Source organism: Centroberyx gerrardi, chromosome 7 (genome assembly GCF_048128805.1).
Source record: "Centroberyx gerrardi isolate f3 chromosome 7, fCenGer3.hap1.cur.20231027, whole genome shotgun sequence".
Taxonomy (NCBI): Eukaryota; Metazoa; Chordata; class Actinopteri; order Beryciformes; family Berycidae; genus Centroberyx; species Centroberyx gerrardi.
In genome coordinates this window covers 8374320-8394987 of record NC_136003.1, presented here as the reverse complement: position 1 = coordinate 8394987, position 20668 = coordinate 8374320, and the positions used below count along the sequence as shown (strand labels likewise).

The 20668-nt window shown below is 44.2% G+C and overlaps 1 protein-coding gene across 1 annotated transcript in view; it reads left to right on the top strand.

The window, feature by feature from the left end:
- grin2aa (glutamate receptor, ionotropic, N-methyl D-aspartate 2A, a) overlaps positions 1-20668 on the top strand; it is a 171931-nt gene that overhangs the window by 6427 nt on the left and 144836 nt on the right. Inside the window, exon 3 of the mRNA XM_078284416.1 lies at positions 10702-11211. Within this exon, the coding sequence (XP_078140542.1) occupies positions 10702-11211 (510 nt within the window). The remainder of the gene's footprint in view (positions 1-10701; positions 11212-20668) is intronic.

Sequence of the window (20668 nt, the reverse complement as noted above, 5' to 3'; positions counted from 1 at the left end):
TGTTATATATTTTGCCTTTATATTCCCACATCATAACGCTGGCGCAGTGAGCAGAGCGCAGAGAACGCGCCTCGGAAACATACTGTGTATCAGCCGGGCAAACCAAACGAAAGATATGTATTCATATGCTCATAAATCCGCGGTACACTCATAAAGTGTACAAAGCGAGGTGAAATATAAAGCAACACGGCCCTCTTGGTACTTGTAGTCCCGATCATCAAACTATACCGACAAACCGGTTTTTACCTAGAGAAGATGGGACTATAACGCGGACCGGGGAGGGGTGGGGGGGGCAAACGAGGACAGGGATGGGTGTGTTTTCTGCTGATTTTTTTTTTTTTTTTTTCTATCCCCGGGTTTGGAAGACACACTGCGGGGGTTTGGTCGCTGCTGCTGCTGCTGCTTGGCACAACTTCCAGCTCCTCTCCATCCCATACGAGGACATGCAGTCAGTGATGCGGGGCCGAGGGGGGGGGGGGGGGGGGGGGGGATCATGAGGGAGACAGCAGTCGGTTTTAATGGGATTAGAGGGCCAACCCAGCCTGCACCCCCCCCCCCCCCCCCCCCCCCCCCCCTTCTTAAACTTCAAGGCAAGAGAACACTGGCTTTGCCCTAAAAAAAAATCTTCCCGTTATACGGAGCGTCTTGGCCAGGCAGGAGGAGGCTGCAGGCCCGCGTTGGACCAGTAGGGGTCGTGCTTGTATTGTGGTGCTTTCATTGAACCTAATGGCAAGATCCAAATGAATTTACATCTCTTCTTCCCCCCCTCTCTCTCTCTCTCTCTCTCGTTCTCCGGATCCAGTCACGTTGTTGAAGCGCAGTTCTCGTAGCATACAGAGGCATTGATGTCTCTCTCTCTCTCTCTCTCTCTCTGTGAAGGCGTCAGCCGTGGCCCATGGAAGGGCAATCCATATTTGTTTGACAGCAAAGGGAAATAATGTATTAACCCAATACCTGCCCTCATGTGTAATGTGTAGGCTGGCCTTGCGCCTTACTGCCTTTGTGCTATTAGTGTTAGTGGTATTCAATCTGTGTGTGTGTGTGAGTGAGAGAGAGAGCGAGAGAGAGAGAGAGAGAGAAGCATCTTTGCTTTAAAGTATTCTTCACATTAATGCCAATAGCATATGGAAGAGAGAAAGACAAAGAAAGAGAAAGCGAGTGTGTGTGAGGTGAAAGTGTGTGTGTGTGTGTGTGTGTGTGTGTGAGAGAGAGAGAGAGAGAGAGAGAGAGAGAGAGAGAGAGAAGACGGCCTGATGTGGGCCTAGCGCATGCTAATGAAGCAGAAACCAACTGAAGCAATTAGCAATAAGAGAAGAATGGAAGAAATGAGAGAGAGAGGAGAAAGATCATGGAGAGAGAGAGAGAGAGAGAGAGAGAGAGAGAGAGAGAGAGAGAGCGAAAGGAGGAGGTGCAACAATAATTGGAGCAGTCTTCTTATGGCTGGGATGCACAGGTGTGTATTGGGCCTCAGGTGCAGAGAGAGAGAGAGAGAGAGAGAGAGAGAGAGAGCAACACTGTTCATATCCATTATATAAGAGAGTACTACCCTAAATGTGTTCTCACTTCTTTCTCTGTCTCTCTCTCCCTCTGTCTTTCTGTCAGTCACATAGGTGCAGGCACACACACACACACACACACACACACACACACACACACGCAGTGGGTTCGTAGGAGCTAAAGAGGTGTGTGCAGTGGGCAGACAACATGTTGAAGCCTGAGTGGTAACAGACGATTACTTCCACTGGGCTTCTCATGGGCGCTCATGCACACGTCAGGGCACACAGAGCAGATGGCTGGGGCCTGGGACAGAGAGAGAGAGAGAGAGAGAGAGAGAGGGATGTAGAGATAGCTGGGAGAGAGGGAAGGAGGAATGGGGGAGCAGAAGAGAAGAATAGAGAAGAATGGCATAGTTGAGGGGATGGGAGAAAATGAAAGTGGTAATCCTTAAGTTGCTCATTGCTGTGGTGTTTCTGCACTGCACTTCCCAGAGATCACCTGTCAATCAAAGTCAGTGTGGGCGGAGCTTGGATTTTCTGTTGATGCAGTTTGAGTTTCTCTTTTCTTTGTCTGTTCAACCATGGTGGCTATCGCTGCTCATACTAACTACCTAGTTCTTCTTATTCTTCTTGTTATTCCAAACAAACTGCTGTCGCTGCTCCCGGAGACGTAAAACGCATCATTTCCTGTGTGGCAGAGGATTTTTCCCGGGAAAGAGCTACCAGACTCCGGGTGTTTAGAACAGCAAATGTAAAAAGCTTTCATTGGTTGAATCACCATTGTGTTATGAGTCGGCGATAGATAGTAGCAAAAAGGACATTAACTCAAATGGAAATGTCACAGACTGTTACTTTAAGTTTCCAAAATGCTATATATCCATTTTGGAAAAAAAGTGCTACTTTAAATCCTTAAAACAGAGTTGCTTCTAATTTAATCCTTAAAAACACAGCTACTTTGTATGCAAAGGCCTTAAGACGATTCAGAACTTCAGCAGCAGCACATTTGCATTCATGCCAGCAATTATTTTGTCAGTGTGGGTGTCCATTTTTTTTTTTTTTGGAAATGGCGGATCTCATTTTGGAATTAAACTCTTCCAATACACAGGGAGGGAGGGGGAGAGGAATGGAAAATGAAATGAATGAGGAAAAAGGGATGAGAGAGGGAGAGAAGAAGAATTGAATTGGGGAGATAGGGGGAATGCACGAAGAAACAAAGACGAGCGTTCTATTTTAGAACTAATCTTTGTATAACCAGGAAGAGAGAGAGAGAGAGAGCTGGAGAGAAAGAAGAGAAAGAGCGTGGGCAGAAAGAAAGAGACAGATGGAGAAATGGCAGAGAGAGAGAGGGAGGAGAGAAATGAAGGTGTGGAGGAAGAGGAAGGAAGAAATAAACACCGGTCACCAAATGGCACATGTCGCTTGAGTCGGATCAAAGGAGATGGAGAGAGGTCAGAGAGGAAGGAACAATGATGGAGAAAAGAGAGGGGAAGGAGGCGGAGGTGGAGGATGGATGGATCAGCTCTAGGGATGGAGTGATAGAGATGAAGGGAGAGATGGTTTGGGGGTTGATGCTGCTGCAGAGAGATGGATAAATGCTTGGATGAATGGATGGATAACTAGGGGCAGTTATGAAGGGAGATAGAGAGCCCAGGTCTAGGTTTGGAGAGAGGGATGGAGACAGAGGTGAAGATGGTGATTAGAGAAGGTGCGAGATGGATGGAAAGAAAAAAAAGATGGGTCTTCAGTGGTTCTTTGGCCATAACCATATGGGAAACCGTTTTAAATGCTATTTAGATCAGTTTTGTTAACTTTTTGATGCTGTATAGGATTTTTTTCTACACAGCACCCAAAGCACTGAAAGTTCTTGGAAAAAGTTTTATATAGCAACCAAAAGGCAGAGGTGTGACCAAGTCAGTCCCAAGTCTTGAGGCACAAGTCTCAAGTCAAGTTCCAAGTCTAAATGTAGATTACCAAGTCAAGTCCAAGTCAAGTCCATGTCATTAATGTCAAGTCTCAAGTCTAAACAGCAAGTCAAGTCAGAACAAATCAAGAGTCCAGTATCAATTTAATATCTTAAAGAAAACTAAATATCTAGGACTTTTCAATGCAATATGGATTTAATAGGATAAAAACTTGGTAAGATCTTGAGTTTGATTTCTATAATCATTTCAACTTCAATAAATTCAATCATTCCATACAAATTCAGAAAACAGAATTTAAATTCAGTCGTCTGCTGGAACAAATCTCATCACTTTCAATCGAAGTCATTTACACAAACACAAGATCTCAAGTCAAGACTTTAGAAACCTTTTCAAGTCATCAAAGTACAAGTCAAAGTCCCAAGTCACCAGAACCCAAGTCAAGTCAAGTCTCAAGTCTTCTCTTCATGCATCAAGTCAAGTCTCAAGCAATTAAAACTGGGACTTGAGTCTGACTCGAGTCCCCACCTCTATCAAAAGGTAGCCCATCAGGGAACTTGCCAGGTACGGCTAACTGACTTGTGCTGCTACTAGTCTCTCTTCATCCCTGTTAGTATGACAATGTTGTCACTTCTCACCATTTTGTGGGGCTTTGCCATCAAAGACAGCCTAATGTGCTAAAAAAACACAAAGTAGATGCTTAGATTTGCCGCACGATAATCTCAAAATAGGTACTTTGCCTCTCTGTCTGCTTCTGTTGGACTTTCTACGGACGGAAAAAACAACAAACGGAAGGGGAAAGAGGGATTGAGAGCAGGTGGAGAGGTGTGGCTTTGAGACCGAAGATACATAGAGTGCCTTAAGGCCTGAAAAGACTTGGAGAGAGACGAGGAGAGACAAGGGGAGGGGAGTGAAGGATGGAAGAGGAGGGAAAGAAAGCATAAGAAGAAGAAGAAGAATCAAATGAACAAACGTCATTTGTTTGTGCGTTTTCACACACCTTGCTTACATTTTTAGGGATAGATAGAGCGGGTTGAGGTGGAGGGAGGGATAGAGGGAATGCGGTTGGGATGAAAGAGGGAGGAGGAAGGAAGGGAAGGAGAGGAACGAGGGATAGATGAGTGGATGAATGACTGAAAGAAAAGAGTGATGGAGGGAACAGTGTGGGAAGAGAAAAAAACAGATTTACTGGAACCTTATCATCGTTAGGGTTATACCAACCAGAAAGTTTATACACACACATACACTTACATATGAAACACATACACACACATACACACACACACACACACATATGTTCCCCCGGCTGCGGCATAGTAAAACACACACTTATCATCCTCCGTATCAAGCATCCTGCCCCCCGACTCTGTAAATAAATCATATCCATAGAGTGTGTACAGTGAGCTGATTCAATTTTAATGCCATTTAGGACGATGTGCTGAAAGAATATGGCCGCCGCGGTAAATGCAATCCTATTAATCATCATGTAAAGATAATGCAGCTGAATTATTGATACATGTGAAACCTAGTTGTGTGGACCGGGAACGTGGGCTTTGTGGCGGTGAAGCAGAGTGGGAATTGTGGGTAATGGTATACAGCCACTGACGACAGAGATTTCAGTGCTGGAGGGGTGTGTGTGTGTGTGTGTGTGTGTGTTTTTGTGAATCAGAGCGATACATGTGTGTGTGAATTTTCCATACACTGTTTCCTATTGACTGATCACTGAATGAGATTGTGTTTTTTTAGCATTTGATATGAATAAAAAAGACATATATGCACATATATGTTTTTTGCGCCCTGTGTGAGGGAGGAAATGTGAGTCTGTGTGCATGTGGGTGTGTGTGGGTGTGTGTGTGTGTGTGTGTGTGTGAACGGCAGCCAGTAGTATGGATGCGCCTGCCAAACATCATTTAGTGTTGTGGTGCCAAGGAACGGTAGCCTTTGTGTGACGACAAACCGCCCCAATCCGATTTGGCTGGGGAAGCTCTCTCTCTCTCTTTCTCCCTCTCTTTCTCTCTCTCTCTCTCTCTCTCTCTCACTCTTTCACTCTCTCCCTCTCCATTTTCTCTCTCTCCCTCTCTCTCCCCTATCTCCCCGTGATGCTGCAGAGTTGAGACAAGGAAACGGAGAAAATTTTAAAAAAAAAATCACTCTTTTGTTATCCAGGTTTCCACACCGCTCATTGGAAATGGAAGATAATCTCGTCAGCGATGAACTGGACTCATGTTACTATAAATAGTTTTATATACCAAACTGGTTGGCCGTTTTTTTTTAAAGCTTGTTTTGCTATGCGCCATTACTTTAGCTACCTATAAGGTGTGGTTGTTTATTTTCCTGCATCATTTTTAGAGAATAGTGTGAGTGCTGAGACAGTCTAATGGCTTTCTATCATCCTCACTTCAAACACGAAATTCATAAAAAAAGGCACCCAACATAAATAAATAGATAGTTTTAGCTGCATTAGTGTCCTCTCCTCTCTATTGAGTCCCTCTAGTATGCTTATGCACATTACAGTATGTATGGATCAATGTGATACATCTTAAACCTTTATTTTAGCCTTTATTTTAAGTTTTCCAACTTCCTTTCACTGCTATATTCTCTATATATGCTATATATCAGGGAACAGTAGTTTTTAGCAGTGATTCTCAACCTTTTTCATATCAAGGACCCCTAATTTAGTCCACATTAGGGCCACGGACCCCAATTTGATGAGATTTTGTCTCTCAGACCCAAATCTGACAATATTTTTATTGTTAGACATGATTTTGTCTACAGTTCTACATTCTCTAATTGTGTTCACTTCTTGTAAATGAAATAATGGCGAAGTTTAACAATGGATCAATTTGCTGGGGACCCCCTGGAACCCCCTCAAGGACCCCTGGTGGTCCCCGGACCTCACGTTGAGAACCACTGGTTTAGAGCATTCATTTTTGGCTTTCCCAGTGGGTTGATATTGATAGTGAAAATGTAATATATGGTGATAATTTGGGCAGCAGGGCGGAGTATCGGAGAGACTGTTAACTTAGAGTGACATTAAATGGCTACCAGCTCCAGAGCTGCTGTTGTGTAACTGACCCTGACCTTTGACCTCTCTATGGAGGGGAAAAGAGCAAAAGACAAGTGGAAGTGAATGTGAAGCATGTCATTGCTGATCAGTTAATATATGATACATAAGTAACATAATATGATAAACAATTCAATAACGTTAATGAATAAATCCTATTTTCATGGTTTATCATAGAAAGTCATGAACTCCATTGTGCCGCTGGCGAGCAAACCTCAGTCGTACAGAATCAGGTCTGTTTTCACCAAACTGTCTCATCATCATTCTGCAGCTTTTGGGCAAAAAGAAGAAGACTTCTCAACAGAGACATTAGGAATCCATTAAGCGTCGTCGCTGTGCGCAGAGTGAATGGACTGTGATTTGGGTGATTCATCCCCAGGTCCGCTCTCACAGCGTTCATGCTCAGCTGGGCAGGGGGGACAAGCAGCTTCTCTGCATGTTTTAAAAACACGGGGTGACACAGCGAGCCCGCATGCATTATTCATCGCACAATGGAGCCTTCCACTTGAGTCTCAATTTCATTACAGAATCACAAGGTATGACAAATCTTAGCCTACAGAAATTCATCTAAAAGCATGTTTATGCTTCCAAATAGACAACGCAGCTGCAGCTTTCTCCCAGTTGGGTGTCTTCAGGATAGGCAGGGCTGGGTAGCAATGAAAACCTGGAATAGTGTTATATATTTTAAATACAAAAAAAACATGTAACTTTATTCCATTTTGATGAGATAACTTGTAACTGCAATGGAATACAGCATATGGAATACAATGGAATAAACTACCCAACCTTGGGGATGGGATGTGGTTTATAGACCAGGTTTACTTTTGTTTTATTTTGGAATTTGATTCAGTTTCAGTTAGTTTTCAAATGCCGTTTGCTAGTTTTAGTTCAGTTTTATTTTAATAAATTAGTTTTTAGTTTGTCAATGGTCATGCCTGTGTTGGTAGTAGCTGTTTTGTGCACATACCGACAGAAAACTGTCTTCAGATATGCAAAGTACATCTGAAGACAGTGCATTATTAATGTATTGATGTTGATCAGGGCACATTCATGATGACAAGATTCTTCCTCCACCTCACGCACAGTAAGGCAAGTGGAAAAAAACTAGAAGTGAGAAGGAATCAGGTTCATTTTTATTTTATTTCTAAATTATTTCTTTTTATATTTATTAGTTTCAGTTTCAGTTTTGCCATTAGGTTTCGTTTTCACTTTTATTTCCGTTTACTAAAATGTCTCTTCATTCCTAGTTTTCGTCTCAGTCTTAGTTTCAGTTAACTATAATACCACAGTATTTGAGTATGAGGCAGTATGAAAATTGGAGTATGAGGCAGTATCCAGCCTGCGTGATTCAACCTATTTGATTGGACGCTTATGAGCAGACAGTGTTTCCCATTGGTTGTCAAACGTCTTGCTGTGCTCTTGAGTAAGCGCTTTTCACTGTGTTGTTTGGTGCTTTGTTAAGTTTCATAAATCAGACCAGACAAGTTTCTTATGATCACCTCAGTGCTTAATTTGCAGTAGTTTCGACGGCGGCGTGATAAATGAGAGCCGCTGAGCATCAATCACGCCTAAACAGACTCTGCACATGGTAAAAATACATGGTCTTGAATCCATAAAGCATCAACAGAGTATGTGGACGCATTATGGGACCATATGTTTCATGCCCCTCTGCTTCTGCTCACGCTCTACTGTTCAGTACACCTGCTCATACTGTACGTCTTACACATGATGATCAACCTATAGACACACATGATGCACCTACAGGCCTCTGGCTGCTGGACACATGCCTGCTTTACTGCATGCTGCGGCGCACACACACACACACACACACACACACACACACACACTTGCAGGCACACACACGGAGGAATATATAAGCTTGAACACATACATAGACATGCTCAGTACATATGTATACACATGCATGCACACACACACACACAGACATGTATGCATGGATTCACATATAAATTCATGCACATGCGTTCACCCACCCCCACCCCTACACACACACACACACACACACACACACACAATGTTTTATGCTCTCTGAGCACTGGGCGTCCGAGCAAGCGAGTGAATGAGATCTCAGTAGGAAATAGGGTGGTGAGGATGGTGATTTGTGTGTGTGTGTGTGTGTGTGTGTGTTTGTGAGTGTGTGCAGTGATGATGATGATGTCACCGTGTTCTTCTGCTCCGGTTGGCGCGGTAACCGCTGTCACCTCTGATCTTCCTCAGCTCTCCTCCGTCGTGTCTCTCATCCCCCTCCACACACACACACACACACACACACACACACACAAAATACACACGCACATAAAACATAAACACACATGCGCATAAATCTACACGCACACACATACACCACAAACACACATACACACTCCATCATGTCTCCCACACACACACACTTCAGTATGTGTCCCTCTCACCTCTCCCTGTCCCTTATCACTCGCAGACTTTCTGGCTCTCTCACACTCATACATCACACACTCATGTGCACACAGTCACACGTGCACACACACACACACTCACACACACACCCCTCTCCGATGAGGACTGCCCCCCCCTCCTGTCCAAGGCCTGCGGTGCTTCTTAAACCCCAAGAGAACTCTCTCTCTGGTGTACCGAGCTATTTATAGCCCTTACTGGTCTTAGATTAGCTCTCTTCAGCCTTTATGTAATTTACCTCTTACTTACCTCTGGGATACAAAATTATCTGTGTGTGTGTGTGTGTGTGGCTGACAGCTTCTTTACAACCACAGTATCTGCCGCACATTGACTCATTCACTTAACAACTGAAATATATTCATATGTCCAATGAAATTGCAACAATGACTCCAACGACGTTTGCGTTAGATTATTCTCAAATCAAATAAATGTATCTAGGTGAAGTATTGCTCTTAGGGCACAGCGGAATTTCAAACCGCAAATTTATGGGTTGGGAGGAACTGAATTGAAAACAAAACCCTGGCCTAGGTTTATAGACTTTCTTACATAACTAGAAAGGCCAAGCTGCTGTTTAGAATTTAGCAAATTCAAATAACTCAGCTTTCAAAATGTCCCTCCGTGACTTTTCCCAGATCTTTCTGAACAAACTTTGTTAGATTTTCAAAATCACACAATGAAATGGTCAGAATTTCATTGACCCCTGTCAATTGATGGCTTGTTCCCCAAATCCATTGGCCTTTCTAGTCTTAACACTTCTGTTTTGTTGTTCCATTCAAATATACATATTTTGATCACTATTACTGTAAGAAATGGTTAGTCACTGCCATTACACCAACAGCCACTGGCCCCAGAATGGTGCCACATGTATAATTGTTGTATTGTTTTATCCTTTGACTTGACTTGATAACACAGTTCAAACTTGCAGTCATTTTGTGGTCTCTATTGTGGTTTCAGCTTCTGTTAAGCATTTGATTTAAAGCCTCAATCTGTAATCACAGTATGGTCTCTTATTTTTTTTTAGCTGATTGAGATTTTCTTATAAGAACCTACAGAATGCGACAGCTAAATATGGGTTTTAAGTGTATTTTGAAGCTGTAAAAGTTTTGTTCACATTTGAAACAGACTTTGAGTTATGATGCTTAAAAGAGAGACACACTCTTCAACAGCATGATGGGAACCCCAAGTTACCCATCATAAAAAAAAGCAAAATTAGATATGATATAACAGATAGGAATAACACGATTTTCTACTGCTATTACTCATAGAGTTCCCCCTTATAAACTGTGCGTCAATGTACGGTGGAGATTGAGTGGTTATATGTTACACAGTAAACTTTTTAAACGGTGCCTACCTTTTAAGAACAGCACAGCTTGCTCCTGAATCATCTATCCCGGCAGTCGTGACCATAAACTATATCTCTGTTAGTCATCTTCTCTCTCTCTCTCTCTCTCACCCCTCCGCAGCTCCCTCCCAAGGCCATCTCTCACCTCACAAGGTTTATGTGTTTAATAACGTTATTGAAAAGAAGCGAAATAAAAAGAAAGATGCAGTCTGAATGTGTGTGGGCCCGAAGAACTGTGCATTAACAATTTATCTTCCCTGTCTCTTTCTCTCTGCCATCGTCTCTCCACCCTTACATCCCTGTCGCTCTCTCCTGCTTCTCTGTCCCGTCTCTCTCCTTCTCTCGCCTCTTCCCGATTCTTCCCTCTCCCCATCTTTTCCCTCATCCCATCTCTCCCTCTCCTCCATCCCCTCCATCTTTCCCGTGCAGGGGATGAAGTGGTTCGGCAGTATGTCCCTCAGCAGCAGCAGGAGTAGGAGGAGGGGTAGAAGGAGCGGCGGTTCTAGCAGTAGCGGCGGTAGTAGTAGTGGCGTGCTACTCCCCTTGCTTCTCCTGGCGGCGGTGACCCTGATCGCCGGCCCCGCCGCGGCGCAGAAGCAGCGGACCGGCGGCGGCGGCTCGGAGAAGGTGCCCGTCCTGAACATCGCGGTGATCCTGGGACGCACGCGCTACATCTCCGACCGGGACATCCGGGCGTTGTGGAGCAAGGAGGACCCCATCGACGTCAACGTGGTCACACTGCTGGTCAACGAGACCGACCCCAAGAGCATCATCACGCACATGTGCGACCTGATGTCCGGGACCAAGATCCACGGCGTGGTGTTCGGGGACGGCACCGACCAGGAGGCCATCGCCCAGATTTTGGATTTTATTTCCTCGCAGACGCTCATACCCATCCTGGGCATCCACGGAGGGTCCTCCATGATCATGGCCGATAAGGTACGGAGGAATGGATTGGTTGGATGAGTGGAGGGATGGAGGAAGAGGCGGTGGTTGGGTGGCTGGATGGTTGGTGGAAGAATAGGTGGATGAATGATGAAGTTGTACGAAGACAGATGGGTTGCAGAGTGGATTGAAAGGGAGAAGAGGATGGGAAGGGTGGATGGAGGAATGAATTGAAGGATGGATGGATGGATGATGGATGGCTTTGCTTTGGTTTGATTTGGCTCGGTACGGATGAAAAGAACCGGCTTGGCACCTGCGCTGAACCGAGGAAAACAGTCGACTGAAGAGAAAATCAAGCACACGCACACACACGTCAACTTTCACATATTTGGCTGTCGGTGCTGTCAACAGACTGTAAAATGGTAATGATAACTTTGTAATGCTAAGAGGCATAAAGAGAAACTTCGCCAGTAAGCTGCACCTTGCAAATATCAGGCTGGCTTGTGTCTGTCTATTCATAGCTTAGGGAAGCGAGGAGACAGAAAGAGGGGAAAAAAGAAGCAGGCGAGTGTTGGGGGGGGGGAGATGGTGGAGGAGGGAGGAGGTGAAGAGGGGTGAGAAGAGAAGGAGGGGAAGGGAAGTGTCTGGGGAGAGGAGGTGGAGGAAAGGGGTGGAAGGGTGAGTATCTGAAAAGAGCAGGTGGACGACAGGAGGGCAGGGATGAGTGTTGGAGGAGAAAGGGGTGGAGAGGAGGAGGGAAGGGGTGACTGTTTGAAGAGCGAGAGAGAGGGGGGAGGAGAGAGACGGGTGGAGAGGAAATTGGAAGGGGTGAGTGTCTTAAAGGTGCTACGTGAAGCATTTTTAAACATCAATACATCATTGTCAAATTCATTCCTTGGTATAATTGCAAATGAGACCATGGTCAAGACGATTGGCAGCCTCTATCTCACACCAGTAGTATTGTTAGTTAGTTTCTCAAAAATATCACCATATTTCCCATAAAAGAAAGCCGTTGAGTTAGTATTTGTCCCCCTCCCCCTCCCTGGTGTCGCTTTGTGTGCGTTTGTTTTCTCTTTGTCTTTACTGAAGAGGATAAACATGTTGGAAGTGGTTTTTCCATCGGCCTTTCACCAGTTCCACCATCTGCCACTGCGAGAAACTCTGAAAGCTTTACCTTCCATTGCGCTGGAAGAACAGCGCCCTCTTCCCGTTTTGTGCCATAAAGCAATCTCCCTTTGTGCCGTAAAAGAAATCCAGCAAATTTCCGACAAAACCCGACTGGGTGGCACACAATGTAAATGCAGTGTAGAGGCTGTCAATCTTCTCAGCAGTGGTCTCGTTTGTTTACGGTAATTATACTAATCTCTCTAAGTCAATGTGGTAATGATTTAATGCTACACATAGCACCTTGAAGCGAGGGGAGAGGAGAGAAGAAGGGAAGGGGGAGAGTGTTGGAGGAGAGGGCAGCAGAGGAGGGAAGAGGTGAGTGCTGCAATAGAGGAGGCGGAGAGGGGAAGAGGAGAAATGAAAGGGTGAGGGATAATCCCCTAGCTTGACCAGAGGGGTTGGTTGAGTGGACAGGAATTACAGAATGTACTGAGTGGCACCTGCTGCCGAACACCTACTTTGGCAGCACACACACACACACACACACACACACACCTCATATCCGCTGTCAGCGACTGTCATTGAAACAGCGGTGATCCCATTCCTTGACAGCGGGAGTGTTTCCTCTGCAGGAGCAGACAGGGAAAAATAATCCACTTTAAAGTGTTTGCCCGACCACACTTCTTCTGTTTCCTCTTCTTTCTTACCCTTTCCTCTCATCTCTTCATGTCTACTTGCTTCTTTTCCTTATATTCCCCTGGACAACATTCATAGAGTCTCTCACTATTTCCAGGTTAAGATGTATAGAGTTCTTTACCCTCTACAAGTTACGGTATACGTATGCTCCCTCACCCTTTCCAGGTTAAGGTTTATATGGTCTCTCACCCTCTCCAGGTTAAGGTATATAGTTCTTAAGATGGGGACACACTAGAGGATTAATCTGGTTGATTTACACCAGATTTGCTCATACACACATCAGAGGGTAAATCCCGATTGGATGCTTGGTCCCACCCATGGTCAACAAAGATCTAGTAGTGTAGAGTTTACAGATTCAATATTATCCACACTGATCGACTTGCAGACTGATCTGAGCTGTTTGAACTATACAACTCGACATCTGCAGAGTCCTGGACAAATCCTGTAGTGTGTGTGAGGACTTTCAAGGTCCTTGAGACCCCTGTCCTACAATGAATTTAAGCTAGTATAGCTAACACTGCCTCTTTTCTCTCTTTTCTGATGAAGTCTACTCACCTCAGCCCACGTTGACTGCGTCTGTCCAACAACAGATTTACCCAAATTCTCTTTGTGTTTATTCTTAGTTTTTTCCCATGCATATTAATACTAATATTAATAAGCAAAAAGAGAAAAAAAAATCAGTTAAATCTGTCGTTATGTGTGTGATGCACTGTCATGTTCAGACTCGGTAGGGATTTGAAACGTCTTCTAGCATGTCCCCAGCCTTCCCCTCTCCTGGTACATAGTCTCTTCCCTTCTTTTAAAGTTTATGTAACTCCTCAGCCTCTCTGGGTTAAGGTTTATATAGTTAGCCTCTGAAGCCTAAGTAGCGCAGTCTTTCTTCCGCCTTGTTCCATGCAGATTTCCACTAATCCTCATGTGAAATATGAAGAAGAGAAGCTCGCCTCCAATGATTACGCCTCCCGGCTCGTAAGACCCCGAGTGTGTTTGTCTATTCACGATTACGCCTTCACACTCGTGTGTGTATGCGTGTGCAGAATGTCCATGCGCATGTATGCTCTAATGCATCATGTGTGTGTATACTGTATGTATGTGTAGACGTGCGTGTGTGTATGTGTGTTTCCCTTCCCCATCATTCGGAGGCTAAATCTCTTTGGGCGGTTGGTGCTGATGACTTTCAGTCGAAGCCGTTTCCACGTCAACCTCTAGAGAATCTTATCTGAGAGCTTCCCTATTTAAAAAAAGAGACCAGTTACGCCTCATTTCCCCCCTCTCTCTCTCTCTCTCCTTTCTTTCTCTCCCTGTCCTTTCTCTCTCCCTCTCCCCCACTCTCTCCCCCCCTCTCTCTCTCTGTCTTTCATTCTTGCTTGTTAATTAGATAAATGTTGCAGCATCTCCCTGCGTTAGCCCCTTCCATACATCTCCCAGCCTTTGTTGAATAATGCATCGCCTGCCTGTATTGAAAAGAATACATTATTGATTAAGGAATGAAATGTCTTCCCTCGCTGCATTACAAGCAATTCGGCTCGAAGGAACCACCCTGACGACTCTTTGAAACGGGGTTATGGGGAGAGGAAAATGATATATCTGCTTTTCTTATGCTTATTTCTTCCGTGCTTTTATTCCCTCTGTCTTTCGTTAGTGATTTTGTTGTCTTTCCTTGTCTCTTTCTTTCTGTCAACTTGCCATCGCTCTCCGCTCACCCAGTGTAATTGCGTGGGTGGCTGTCTGTCTTGGCTTGTTGATTGGCTTCATGTAATTCTCACGCTAAATGGTTATCGACTCCTTCGCGGGCCAATAATGGCAACTGAGTCATGTTGGTCACGAACACTGTCCGCTCTGTATTGCCTAACTCTTTGTTTGTGTCCGCCTTAACTCAAAGTGGGTTATTGACACGTCCTGTCCGATCTATCTGATGTTCTCTCTGGATTGCTGCTGCAGTTGTTTTATTTTTTATTTTTTTCCCTGGCTCAGGCTGCTGGAGGACACCTCATGAATTTAATCATGGTCTGTATGCACCAGAGATGTTAACAGAAACAATGGGAGATGTCCTTCTCAGCTTTGCCTCTTGAAGAAAAACAAACACCTCACTTCTGAATAAAACAAAAAGTGTTCAAAGAGTCGGAAAATATCATGATGTTCTTGTTTCATCCTTGTTTCTGTTTTCGATCTTTTATTTTTTTTTTGTAGGTTTTTTTCTAGGCAGGGAAGCACTGCAGATTATGTACTGTATGTGTGCGCGCATATCAATTTGTGTGTGTGTGCCTGTATGTGTGCATGTGTTATCTGTGTGTATATGTGTGTGTGTGTGTGTATGTGTGTTACATAAGGTGACACATCAATCCTACCTTCACTTTGCACATTGATGACACCTTGATCGCTGCATGGTGGGCATCTCACTCTCACACACACACACACACACACACACACACACACACACACACAAAAAACACACCGACACATCCACACATTATGTTCCTTTTGGAATACTAATTATGTAAATAACTTTCACATAATTTCATGTAGTGCAAAAACCAGGCCTACAGTAATGACTTGCCTGTAATGGGGATGGGAATCATCTTCAGACCTGACCAAGGAATGCTTTTGCATGACAAGAAAACATCTTTGACAAATAAGCAGGCAGCATAGAACATCGCAAGGGGCAAAAAATACAAATGGCAGAACATCAAGCCTGTTGACTTTTGGACTGTTAACTGCCAAAGGTTTTGCACTACTGGAGGGCCAACTCCATTTTCAATGTGCCGTATCCACGGACTGTTATGAGTGGAGACCGGTTCAGAGTATGAACATATGAGTGACCCAGAGGATGATGCCATGATGATCGGAAGAGAGGCACACAGAGTATGACCATCTCGATAGACTCAGGTCTTTGTATGATGAGATCCGTACCACAATTAAAGCCCTGTATCACCCGAAACATTGCCATTAATGAGAGGGTGGTTGCCACAAAAGCTAAAATAGGAATTTATTTATTTATTTATTTACTCGTTTAATTAACAGGGACAAATGCATAAAACATTGTTTCATATATAAAATACAAAATAGATGCCATGCATACAGGTTTTTAGCCACGGCTAATTTGCAACCCCTGTCCCTGGCTAGGCTTTTGGAGTTAAAAAGTACAGGAAAAATAGTACAGAAACATTAAAATACAATACAGATAAGGACAGGGACTAAGATGTTAGTAGTACATAAAATACAATATATTTAACAATAAATACAGTATTAAGATATGTGTTATGTATGTGTGTGTGTGTGTACGTCCATGTGTGTATGCGTGTGGGTGTGCGACAGTATAGCTAAACCTACCAAGTGGGGCACAAAACTTTTTGTTTTGGCTGAGCGACAGATACACCACAGAATTCTGCATCTACACAGGCAAATCTGAGTTTTCCACAGGGCAAGGTCTCTCATACGACTCTGTCATGGCACTGAATAAAGACTATCTGGGGTCAGGCTACCACCTCTACTGTGACAACTTATACACCAATCCTAAGCCATTCAAGGATTTACACAGCATGCAGTTTAGTGCATGTGGCACTTACAGAGACACCAGAAAAGATGCTCCAACCACACGTGACAACGCTCTCAAGAAGAGCACCAGGGGCTCTTGTAGGTGGATACGTGAACGACCCCTGCTGTTTGTGAAGTGGATGGATACGAGGGAGGTATCGGTGTGTTCCGCCATTCACGCTGCGTACACTGGGGACAAAGTGGATAGACGGGTAAAGACCAGAAATGGACAATGACAAAGTAAGCTCCTGTGGTCAGGTACAATAAGCACATGGGGCACCTCTGCACCCTGAAACCCATTATTTACGACGGCTTTGCGCTGCACCGAGCAAAGCACGGGCACAGTGCAGGCAGGCGCTGAAGGAAAAATGGAAAAGTTGGTCTTGGCTGTATCTGTTTCCTATCCTGGAAGCAGGTTTCCTACCAAGTGCATACAATGCACAGCGATCTATAGTGCCGTTCATGCTGGGGCACGCTTTTTAGCACGGGAGAGAGGCCGTACATTACCATTGCTAGCAACAGCGAAATGACGAGCTTTGTCCTGCAAGCGGCTAGAAAATCTGAAAACCCTGCCTACTTTGCACGCTTCTCCACAACTTCCCAGATCTTCTAGTCAGATCTGTGTTGAACCAAGCAGCGAGCGCAGCACACACCGTATCCTACGGCCATGATTCAGTACACAGTCCACCAGAAGACTACAAGGTGGTACAGGACCATCCTGTACCACTTCATTGACTATGTTTATATGGACAGCAATAATCCAACTACTGGCCTCATTCTAAATAAGACAATATTCCTATTAAGCTGTTTACATGAGCTGCTTATAGGACTATTCCATTCATATTCCTGTTTACCTGCTACGGATTATCGTTGTCCATGTAAACATTGTCACTAGCATAGCCACAACCAACAGCTACACTCTACACCAGCAGCTCTGTCAGCAAAGGCAGAACAAACCAATGACGCACCTTGATTTCATGGAAAAGCTCACAGCTTGACTACGTGCCACACCTCCAGAAGCCGAAAAAGCCAGAAACTCGTTGTCAACCATGGCCAATTAGGCCTCCCACTGACACCACAGACAGGTCAAAAATGGCAACTGAAGGACGGAGAAAGTGTCACTTGTGCAGCACACCATGGACATGTAGACAGGTGCCCCTTTGTCTTGTTCCAGGAAGTGTATTGTTAGTCCCCAGCCTCCTCTCCTTCAGTCGGGCAAGTTCCCGCCCCAACACTCATCCATAAAGCCACCACAGGCATGGAAGAAGCAAATGGCGAACGCAGCCAATCTGCAATAAATAAAAGCAACACTGATGCTGCTTTTTTTTGAGCGTTTAACTTCCCTGCTCTGTGGCTGCTAGCCTCGCCTTGATAGCCACAGCCATCTCACTGCTGGCCACGCCCACAGCAAGAATGTCCCAAACATCATTGGAAAGCCAATTTCAGGGTGTTTAGGGCAAGAACACAGGGCCACAGACACACACAGACTGATAATGTATGAAATCTTATTTATTTACTGGTATTTCAATGTAAAAAAGTGGCACAATGCAGCTTTAACTCTCTTTATTTTTGTATATAGATGAAACGTGGGCCTATAACTAGCCTAAATGTTCGCTTTTCGCAAGGTTTTACAAACTTATTGAAACTGTCAATGCCCGAAACACTGACCTGCCTGGACGATGGTAAAGAGGAAATCCTGTCTCTGGCTCTGTTACTCAACATTTCCATTTAACTATAGCTAAACAGTGACGCACAAACACACACATATGCACACACAAATGTGCTGCGCGTGTATTTATGTAATTTATTGATCTGCAACAGTGGTGTTTGTCGATAGATCCAAGGATAATCAGCAGTGTTCCTCTTATCATTCCTATTGATGAACTCTGGCACTATACGTTCTGTGCGTGTTTGTGTACGTGTGTGTGTGTGTGGTGTTATTGTGATCAAGGGATATTATTCATCCCGTCCCTGTTGTTGTCTCCCCTCAGGCGGTGTAATCACACACACACACACACACACATACAAGCACTGTGATGTTTGTTCCTGCCTGTGAGAGTCAAATAGCAATCAGAGAGAGAGAGAGAGGGGGGGAGAGAGAGAGAAAGAGAGATAGACAAGGGGAGAAAGATAACATTTTATGATCTCATTTATGAGTTTGTCCAATTACCGTCTGGAGACGTTTGTTTTTGTTTGAATCATGATGTCATTTAACTTGACCATCTTCAGCCTGCTAAACTACCGGCCGGCTGCTCACATCACACTGTGTTCGCATCTGTGTGTATGGGTGTGTGCAAAGTGGATTGTATGGTTGTGTGAGCATGTGCGTTTGTACATTGCGTGTGTGTGTGTCCAAATGCATGTATCGATATCTGTGCGCCTACCAAGGCAACTGGCATTTTGTGTGTCTATAATTGGCTGTGTGTGTGTGTGTGTGTGTGTGTGTGTGTGTTCACTGTGATAATAATGTGACTGGGGTGTTGTCAGATATCCTGTTACCTTGGTAGGCTTATCCTCAGTACTATTCCCATGATAACACTTTACATGTTAGCTCTTCTTGTTTTGTGTGTGTGTGTGTGTGTGTGTGTGTGTGTGTGCAACTACTGTAAGTCTGAGTGTGTATTATTTCAATAGCTAGATGCAGTTCTCTTGCGGATGAGAAATGGCCTCTCACTTTTGAAAGCGAATCGATTTGAATAAATACCGCGTACTATAGGAAATAGAGCTGTTTGCTCTCTCTCTCTCTCTCTCTCTCTCTCTCTCTATAAGTACAGTATATCTCTCTCTTTTTCCTTCGTCTCGCTTTCACCTCTCCTCCTCTCTCTAGCTTTCCCTGATGGCATCTGTTCCCAAGTACAGCAAGTTTGTATTTGTGCTGCATAGTTCCAGCTTTTCTGGGCCTGTGAGTCTCTCTCTCTCTCTCTCTCTCTCTCTCTCTCTCTCTCTCTCTCTCCCTCTCTCTCTCTCTCTCTCTCTCTTATTTTTTTCCTCTTGCTTTCTCTGTCTCTTGTTCTATCTCTCTTCCCCCTTTCTCTTGGTCTTCTCTCTCTCTCTCTCTCTCTCTCTCTCTCTCAGGAGAGGAGAGCCTCAGCCTCAGGAACAGCAGCAGCTTGTACTGGGCTTGCAGCAGAATACACGGACACAGACATGCACCCACACACACACACACTTCATAAAAGGCTGCATACACGAGCACGCCGCTTGCAAAAGCAAAGCCCATTTTAACAATGACAGCTGTAGCCAGGTGGATGAGCCGGGTCAGGAAGTGTAAAAGCCCCAGTCTGTAATAAAATCAACAAATGGGGCGGCTCTGGCACGGTGAAAATAAAAGTTATGACCCGTACCATCAAAAGCATCTTTTTCACTCTCAAATTAATTGACGAACACTTGTGATGGAAGGACTAACAGAAGCTAAAGTGATTTTGATGTACTCTTGCAAGCATTTACTTTCGCCTTTAATCTCTTTATATCCCGCATCTACCTCATTTTCTCCTTCTTCTGCTACTTAGTCTTCTTTTTCATCTTCTTCCACTGGAGAAATTGCTGAAATTTGCTGAAGCCAGTACACCTATGTTATGAGAGATCTTTAAAGAAGCACAAAAATTTCACAAAATGGCATTATGTCACAATAAAAATTCATATTAAACAGCTTTATAAACAGTTTTTAACTGATATCAGGAATATATTTAATTATATATTATTATTATATATATTTCATTTCACAAAATGATGCAGGTAGACGCTACAGTCATGAGACATTTGCATGGGATTTCAACATTGATGCTGTCACATCAATATCTATTCAATGTTGTGTTATGCGTGCGATGGCGTTTCTGTGTGTGCAGTGTATGTATTGTCATTCTGTGGTGTCGGTACAAGGATAAACAAACAACCGCCTTGCTAACATCACGCTAATCCTCTTGTTTGTTTGTCTAGTTGTGTGTGTTCTTGTGTATTCGTGTTCGTGTGTCTGTCGGACTTTACGTGTGCGTGCGTTTGGGTCGGTCTGCCTGCCTGTCAGTCTCGTGCATATTTTATTTTTTTTGCCGTTTCTTGTTGATTAACCCGAGTGTCTCACCAGTAAATTGAATTTCTGATCTGCTTGACTCGACTCTTGTCAGCCGCCATAAGCCGACAGAAATACCCTACAATAAATATAACATAAGCTTGGCGG